General features: G+C 44.0%; 1 protein-coding gene across 2 annotated transcripts; it reads left to right on the top strand.

The window, feature by feature from the left end:
* Positions 1 to 7: 7 nt before the first annotated feature.
* On the top strand, positions 8 to 8683 carry ART4 (ADP-ribosyltransferase 4 (inactive) (Dombrock blood group)). Of its 2 annotated transcripts, none has more exons than XM_063322660.1 (5): positions 8 to 787; positions 2071 to 2797; positions 3591 to 3724; positions 3801 to 3872; positions 8547 to 8683. In XM_063322660.1, the coding sequence occupies exons 1-3, from the start codon at positions 704 to 706 to the stop codon at positions 3683 to 3685; spliced, it is 906 nt and encodes a 301-aa protein (XP_063178730.1). In that variant the 5' UTR covers positions 8 to 703; the 3' UTR covers positions 3686 to 3724; positions 3801 to 3872; positions 8547 to 8683. The 2 variants fall into 2 exon arrangements, with proteins under 2 accessions (XP_063178730.1, XP_063178729.1); XM_063322659.1 differs by lacking the exon at positions 8547 to 8683 and adding an exon at positions 6212 to 6265.
* Positions 8684 to 8693: the final 10 nt, after the last annotated feature.

Below are 8693 nucleotides of genomic sequence, written 5' to 3'. Positions count from 1 at the left end.
GGCTCCGCAGGGGAGTAACTCACTGCCCTTTATTGGGAAGGGTGATTGGAAAGCAGCTTCTAGAGACGGGTTAGTCTCAGTATAGAATCTTTATTTACACACTCATTCCGAGTGTTTTTAATGGAAATGGTCAACAAGGTGCCACTCTGCAGTGGTGTATGGGTAGAACTGGCAGCACTTTATTAGAAACCAGGGGAAGCTAAGGAGGAGAGGGACAGCTACGTTATCTTTGCTTCCAGATGGGATCCCAACCTACCCTGCATTTCTGTGTTGGCTTTATCAGAGCTCTGCACTTCTTTAAAAGGGCTTTTTAAGGTCTGATCAAGGAGTGCTCTTCACCTCATTCTGACATATCACTCCTCTGGAGAGAACAGCCTTAGACTTCTCCAAGCTGGAGTTTTCTTCCTTTTTGCAAGAACAAGAACACAAGGTACCTTGGAAATAAGAGAATTACCAAGGCAAAGAACATCCACACCAGCTGGAGTTCGTGCAACCAGATCCTTCCTTATGGATTATGGGCACACTTCTACCAGTAAATTGTCTGTTTGGTTTGATTAATGACTTCTGAATTGCTGTAGAGTATGGTGACTCTTTGGTTGAAGAATCGCCACCAAAACCTGAGTGCAAATTATGAACTGCAGAAATTCCCAGTTCAAGAAAAAAAGGGAAAGGAGCAGATGTAAACAACCTCTACTTGAGCTCAATGTTCTCTACAGTGTCTTGGGTGGACTCTAGGATGCCAGTGCTGCTGGCCAGCCTTCTGTTGCTGATCTCCTTGCAAAGGCTGGTAAGAGGGGAGAAGCATTGTTCTTTATTTGAAATGGTGAAATTGCTCATTCCACTGAAAGAACCCCTTTATTTTTTTCATTTGAAACCTGTTCTTTAAGGAGCTTTGGATTCATCTTAAACTCTTCTGCTTTCAGTTGCTCTGTTCCATTTCTTACCTGTCCTAATTCCTTTTAACTACTTGGTTGGAAACTTCCTTCCTTTGGAGACAGATGGTTTCCCAGGTTGTGTTTGTGAGTTGATCTCATGTTCCTCTCCTTTTCCAGTCTGTCTCAGCTGAGGCTCTGACAAAAGCAGTGTGTTGTTGGATGGGACAGTGACAATATTGCTCTATTCCTTGTGACTGCCTTTTAGCTTTCTGTTAAAGCAATTACTGTATCATGGAGAAATAAACTTTATGGGCCAATATAACTTCAGAGGCTAAGAAAGGTACCGATTTGGTTATGTGTCCAGGATGAATAGTAGAGATGAAGTGAATATGTACTTGTAGAGCTCAACTAACTGTCAACTGACTACAGTACTTGACTAGTCTCCTAGGAGACCAAAAAGCAAAAAGAACAATGTCATAACTCAAACCATTTCTTACGTCTTATCACATAAGGTTTTTACTCATTAGAAATGGTAAAAGCAGGCAATTAGTGTGCCATTTCATAGTCAGGATATATTAGAGGTTATTTTCCTGTTACAGCATCCAGCTGTGTAAATCCTTACTCATGTGTTTAATGTTTATTTGCATGACAGGTCCAGCTGGCCTCACTGAAACAAGCTGGATGAATAAAAGTTTTTGCACAGTGCTACTATATTGCTCTTTACTGAACATCATGCACTAGAGCCAAAACTTGTCCAAGAGGTACTACAAGACAGGAAGAAGAAATTCACCTCTGAGATGTGTTCAGGCTGCACTGCCCCAAGCACATTGTTTTGCTTACTCCCTCTGCAAAACCACTTACTAATCATGAGCAGAATATTCAAATAAATGGACTGTGAGTCTGTCCTGCAGGCTCTACACCCTCACCCTCTGAAGAGCAAACTCTCCTGAAGTTTTTAATGCCACTGATCCACATAAAATAACTCTGGTATCCTGGCTGGCATTTGCCTGGGGTGAAGCTTGGACAATACCCCAAGGCTGCTCAGGAGGGTCTTGTCAAAGATGCCTACCTGCTCTGCTTGCTCTGCCAATAATGAAACAAGAAGAGGGTAGGAAAAAAACCTGACTTGCATCCATAGAGATACGCAAAAAGTTCACACTTCTGATGTTAATATTCATTTGCTTTTATGTTGCAGGCTGTGTCCCACCTCATGATGGATATGGCTCTGCATTCCTTTGACGATCAGTATCTGGGGTGCAGAGATCAGGTGATGGAAGAACTGGAGCGAGGAGACTATTTCCGAAAGGAAATAGCTGCTAACAAGGACTATTTGAGTCTCTGGAAGAAGGCTCAGGAGGCTTTTTTAAAGAGCCCGGTAGGTCTCCTGAGGGAGATGCATGAGAGCCATGCCATAGTCCTCATGGCTTACACCATGAACTCTTCCCTGCACTCTCAGCTGAACTGGGCCACATCTACAGCGGGAAGCTCTCCAGAGCACTACAGACACAACTTCAGTTTCAAATATTTTCACTTTTACCTAACGACTGCTATCCAGATAATGAAGGAATGGCAGAACAGCAAGGAGAGCGTGGGAAAACATAAGTGCTACCGGGTGCACAGGGGTGTAAAAGACATATATATCGAGGCCACAGTAGGTAGCAGGGTGCGATTTGGCCGTTTCACCTCCACCTCCCGCCTCTGGAATGAAGCCCAGAAGTTTGGGAATGAAACTTTGTTCACAGTGACCACTTGCCTGGGAGCAGCTGTGCAAGGATTTTCTTACTACACATCTGAGAAGGAAGTCCTTATTCCTCCTTATGAGATATTCCTTGTCAAAAGCTTCTTTCGGACACAGCATGGTAACCGGCTGCATCTGCACTCTGTGGGGAACTACAGCAAGTACCGCTGCCAGCTTGTGGAAGGTATTGTACATAGCCGTTCATGCAAGGGGGGCACAGGACAGTCTGGTCTCAAGTACTCCAAGCAGCCCTCACCAGCTGCACCTACATGGGACCACACTCAAGGCCAAATCTGTAGCTTCTCCGCTGTGTTCGCCTACAAGAGCCACATGATCCAGTTTTCATATGGTTGCTGTGAAACCTGGCAGCACCCAGCATCTCACTAGAGATTAATCTATCTCATATACGGCAGGTCTCAGGGTTCCCTGCAGCCTCCATTTGTCCCATCTGCCATTGCAAGGATGTCATAGGACAAAAGTGTTTGGGTCCCTAGAATTCCTGCTGCAAGGGCAGATGAGATTTGCAGGCAGCTTAAATTCAGATATTCATTCTGGTGGCTTGCAAGGTTGCTACACTTCAAGCCTCAGGACAAAACTGCTGCTGCTTTAGTCATGTTCTCTCGCCTGTGGCAGAAGAGAGGAAAGGTATCCTTTGCCAAGGTGCACACTGTGAGTATCCTGGCTACAGAAATAACTGTTCTGTGCTGGAAGACCTCACTGGGCCTGTTCCACAGCCCTGTCCTTCTGAGAGTCCACCACCAATACAGGACTCTTGCTTTTGCCTCTCTGAGAAAGTGTGTGAATGCAACCTTTGAGCATAAAATAGTCATTCAGGAATGAGAGTTTTTGTCCGGACCTAAGACAAAGTAGTAGGTAGACTGAAGGATGGCTCATTTGGGCAAAAGTTGTGTTAGTACGTGCAGGAAGCTTTAGGTGGCCAAAAGAGGTCTAAATGACTACTCTCATCTTTCTTTCAGCTTCAAGAAGCAAGAACAGCGGTTCCAATGCCCTCGCCTCTGTTGTTCTGCCTAGTGTACTTGGAGTTTTATTGTGCTTGGCCCACAATGACTGATTCTCTGTCTGCATCCAGATATATAAAATTGAAGAGCAGGCAAGAACAATTCATAGGAAATCAGTATCTGGAGTTCCTGTTGTTACAGACGGTTCAACCTTCCCTTTGCTTTCAGCTGCAGCTCTCCAGCTGAGATTGGACCATTCAGCCTAGTTCATGAAAACAGACATTCCCTGGACCCATTCAGGTAGGAGGGCAGTTATCTATGGCCTTTCTGAAGAGTGGGGCAGTGACACCCTTCACCGTAGGTAGCTTTTCCCTTAGGCATTTGGGAAAGACACACATAGACTTCGGATTCTTTACAGATCTCTCAGTATCTTCACTTTTAGTGAGAAAGACCCTGTCTGTGGGATGCAAAAGGCACCATGGTGGTAGTCAAGTGAGTAACTGTGCAGCCTTGCATATCTCCTTTGAGCGCAGGGTCCCAGTGGACAGCAAAGTCTGTGGTTGCAGCACAGCAGTCTTTCCGCACTGCCTGACCCCATGCACCAATGCCATAGCTATCACCTCAAGCTGACTGTCTGCCTCTCACACATGGGGGACAGAAGCGTAAAGCTGCCTTGAGACATTAATTTAGCAGCAGAGGATCCCAAGACTTCTCAGGCCTGCCTTCAGCTTTCATGTTTGACTTTAGCTTTCTTTTGAAAAACTCAGGCAGATGCTGTGCTCGTAACAGTTCTCTAGTGGCTGATGAATACATGCTGGTCATTTTACGCTGAAAAGAAGGAGACCCTGTGAAACCCACTGCTGTCTTCATGAGTGTTGGGTGTTACATGCCTTTCTACTTTTCCGGTCTGCAATGTGTACTGCTGGAGGTTGAATCAACATCACAAATTGGAATTGGAACTTCCAATTTAGCCGCAGATTCCTCTCACTTTTACGTGTTCATTTAGCTCTTCAGGAGCCTTAGACACCCAATCCATAACAGCTATGAAGTTGTCCCATCTCCAAAAAATAACAGTGTGGAAATGATAAGAAACATTTTCTGCCTGCAATTCCCCTTTCCAGCATGCCTTACTTGCTTCTTTACCCCTGATCCCTCCCCCCCACTGGCACTAGCCCTGGGCTGAGGCTACGATCAGAGAGATTATCTCACTAGCCCAAGGACACTAGTCATGGTGATTTAACTTTGCAGTGGAGTCATCAAATAATTGAACTGAAACTCACTGACCCATTTCACAAACGACCCCAGCTTTCAGTGACTGCTGATCTTCGCAGAAAGCTGGGGTTCTGTATTCATCATCCCCTGTCTGAAATGGTAAGCCACAAGTTAGCTATCCAAAAGAGATCTGAATATGAGAGGAGCGCACAAGCTACTGATCAGCTGGTTGGTCAAAAGTAAGGACAGCCAAAAGCACCCGTGTGAACTGCTTGCCTCTCAGAGTAGCTCCATATAAGCTTGGTCCTGCCATTCCCTTGGAAATCCCGTGGCAAGGAATGCAGAACTTAAGCACACAAGAAATATTAGCATTAGAAATGTAGGCACTTAAGGAATTTGGGTGTCTTCAGGTTTTAGCAGATTAAATGGAGGAGTTTGAGGCTCAGCACCTTGTGTATCAGATTTAGATGTCTGTAATGGCAGGGCTCACCATCTAAAATCTAGTAACATGCTCTCTGAAACTGAACTGCTGCCCATGAAATCCTGAGACGTGCTTATCCAGGCAGATAAAACAGGTTTAATACAAAACTATCTTACTATTAGCTTGTTTTCTATCTATATTTCACGTTACTTTCTTGTTGCTCTTGGTTTACCAGCGATTTCAAGTATGTTGTCAGAACTTGATTTTCACCCCTAAATGCTGACAGATACTGAGCCCAGATTTCAAAAAAGAATGAGAAGATTAGAAGCAGCTGCTGCAGATAGCTTTTGTATGTGTGTTCAAACATGTTTAAACTCCTTCCTATGTGAGAATGACAGGAATCAAGATGGATTTCTGATACATCAGCACATTTATGTCTCTTTCTGCTTATCTGTTATCGCTAGGACACAGGTTTCAACCATTTTAACAAAGGTTTGGAATCCTTCACAAGGTGGCTTCAGCACGCTGAAGGCCTCCTCTAAGTAGTCAGCTGCTATTTTCTGGCTTTTCTTTATGGATCTTTGTCCTTGAAGGATAGTCTGTAGGAAAACAAGAAGTGAAGAGGAGGAGGGTGGAGAGTGAAGCCTGAACTGTTGTGATGTTCCACTCAAGGAGGAGTTGCCTTCTGTGGTACTTGGTGTCTCATATTGTTGCAGTATCTTCAAAATATCAGCATACTCCACGAGAAGTTCTGATACTTGGAGGGATAAGGCAGGTGAAGTCAATAATTGATGAAAAGCAGACTCTACTGTGTCAGGCAAATTGCCATGTTTCAACATCACTGCAATGAGTGCCCCCGTGATACTTTCTGCAACCTCCTTGTAATTCTCATAAATTTCCTTTACTGCAGCAATCTTGTCCTGCAGGGAGGTGGTGGGATCAGCAATCATACCATACAAACTGTGGCTGATGCGTCCCCGTACATCTTTGTCTTTTGTTTCCACAGTGGCTTGCATCTCTTTCAAAGCACTGACTACGAGCTGCAGATTCTCTCGAATGCTGAAATGTTCTTTTACTGGCATGATGGGGAAGTTGGTGCCCAGATGCGCATTGAGGAGTCGGAATATTGTGTTGGTTGAAGAGACATAGATGTACACTAAGTCATGCAAATTCTGGCAGGCCCCGATTAGCCTTTCTTTATCACTCTTCATACCAAGGCGGGCTAACATTTCTCGAGTGAGGTCTGACTCTGAAAAGCAAATAGAAGAAATCCAGAAGACACAGGGGAATAAAAACGGATATATTTTCATCTAGAATGTTACACTTCTGAAACCAGCATTGCAAATTGACAACCCAGCCTCCCCCAAGACACTACAGTTAGAAGAAAACACAGAAAAAGCTCTTTATCAGCCTTTGCAGGGGTCTTACCAAGCAGGCCAGCAAAATACGGTGTAAACAGCTGCAAGTATCATTACTCTTATGGCTGCAGGAAGTACGACTCTGACCTTCAGCATGAAATCTCAAAAGCAATAGAAGTGCTCTAAGTGAATTATTCTTACCTTTTGATGTTTATTGGTAAATTTACATGAGTCCTAGCAAACAATCTACTTTACATCATCCTTAGAATTATAATCTTTCAGTTTGTATATACTGTGGGTCTAGACAGAATTAAACTCCTATGCCGGGGAGGGAGGAATAGACATAGTAAAGTCAAATGCATCAGACGTCTGCATTGAAGAGACAGCAACTGAAGACTGAGTAATGCAATGTTTTGTCAGGCTACAGTTTCCTGTGGAATGACCCATATCTGTCAGTTCATAGAGTGACTAGGTGTTGCAAGCATCCCTTGATAGGTGGAAGCACAAAACTTTCTCCTTGCTTGGGCTCCTGTCTTGCTTACATTTGGACTACTAAGGAAGTTACGTCCTTCCGCTTGCACCTGAGAGGTCTCCCAAGGCCAACTGCAGGTACAATCCTGGGACAGCACGTGGTTGAGGGACCGCTCCTGATGTTGCCTTTGCTTCTGCCAGAGCCCTGGAAAGCCAGACTGGTTGCAGCAGACATGTTTCATCAGCTATTGCTGTGGTTAGATGTGTCCAAGCAGTTGCAACTTCCCAGCCCACTGCATACTTTTCTCTCATTTTCAGCTCAGCCCTCTGCCTCTTCCTCCTTTCCCTTCCCATGACAAAAGTGATCTGAAATTGTGTGAAATGGCAAAATTGATTTTAGTCTCCGCTGCTGTTCAGCCAGAGCTGGCTCTGAGGCTCACACCAATTCTTCCACTCTCATGGCATCAGAGGGGAGGACCTGGGAAGCTGCAACAAAGGAGGATGACAGACACTCCAGATGAAGTCCTTTCCTCAAACTTAATAGGTCTGAAACAATAGCTGTTAATCTTCCCTAAAGGCCTGGAGTAAAACAGGAACAAAACTGCTTGCTTGTTGTTTAAATGATTTTCTGCCATGTTCCAAACAATAGAGTAGGGACTCCAGAGGAGAAGAATTTGCATCCACTGTAAACCTTGAAGACCTGAAATCAGTTTTCAGCCTACAGAATGTGACAAAGAGGCAGTTGCCAGTCTAATTAATTCAATTCAGTCCAATATTGGAAGAAGTATTTCAGGACTACATGGCATTCTCAGTTAATAACAGGAGTCACAATCAATTGACCATTGCAGAAATGTAATAGTTAAATCATTAATGTTCTCTCTCTCAGCTCATCTTCTCATGCCTACAGCTCTGAAGACAAGGGGAGCTTGGCACTCTGGCTCTGGATTGAATATAATATCTCAGCTTTGGGGGGAAAACAAGCTGTCAGTTGCAGAGTACTCATTTTATGCTTGATCTTTGACTTTCATCTGAGAAGTCAACCACTCTTTACTAGGGAGGCAGCATTCATGACCACAGCCTAGTGGGCAGCAGCCCATTTTCTAAGGATCAGAGCATGGAAGATGTCTAGCTTGGATGAAAGCAGAAGTGCAAGCCTGTCTTGGTGGGACAGAAAAAACCTGTTTTCACTGTCTGTGGTATCTATTTTTCTATTTGTGTGGGATTGTTCAACTTTTCATCCATAATTCGCAGGTGTACAAAACCAGTCATGGCTACAATTCATTATTTCAAGGAATAGCTGCAAGCACTAGTGGTTTTTGGTTATAAACAATAGAAATTTATAAATCCCAGTACAAAACCTAATTCTGTATCTGTACAAACGAAAAGCAGTGTCCTACATGTTTCATGTTCTGAGAACAGCAAGTAATATTCCCTTTCAGCCATGGCTGTAGGTACCTGTGATTGTATCTTTGTCACAGGCAGAGGGTTTCATGCTGTGCGTATTCTCTCCAGGAACAGAAGGCCTTTGGAGGACCTAACAAATGGGAACTAGCATGAAATAAACTGAAATGTGTTAAAATTGGAGGGAAGGAGAAAGGACGAAGAAAATAAAAGGAATCTGGGTAAACATCACACAATAGAATTAATGACAAGCAGTCA

This window comes from Chroicocephalus ridibundus, chromosome 1 (genome assembly GCF_963924245.1).
Source record: "Chroicocephalus ridibundus chromosome 1, bChrRid1.1, whole genome shotgun sequence".
NCBI classification, from domain to species: domain Eukaryota; kingdom Metazoa; phylum Chordata; class Aves; order Charadriiformes; family Laridae; genus Chroicocephalus; species Chroicocephalus ridibundus.
Note: the sequence above shows the minus strand (reverse complement) of the source record. Positions and strands in the feature narration are given on the sequence as shown.

Excerpts from the sequence above, each read along its gene's own strand:
- ART4 (XM_063322660.1), top strand. The coding sequence starts at position 704 with ATGTTCTCTACAGTGTCTTGGGTGGACTCTAGGATGCCAGTGCTGCTG. Across the intron at positions 788-2,070 it reads TGATCTCCTTGCAAAGGCTG|GCTGTGTCCCACCTCATGAT; the intron begins GTAAGAGGGGAG and ends TTTATGTTGCAG. Across the intron at positions 2,798-3,590 it reads CCGCTGCCAGCTTGTGGAAG|CTTCAAGAAGCAAGAACAGC; the intron begins GTATTGTACATA and ends TCTTTCTTTCAG.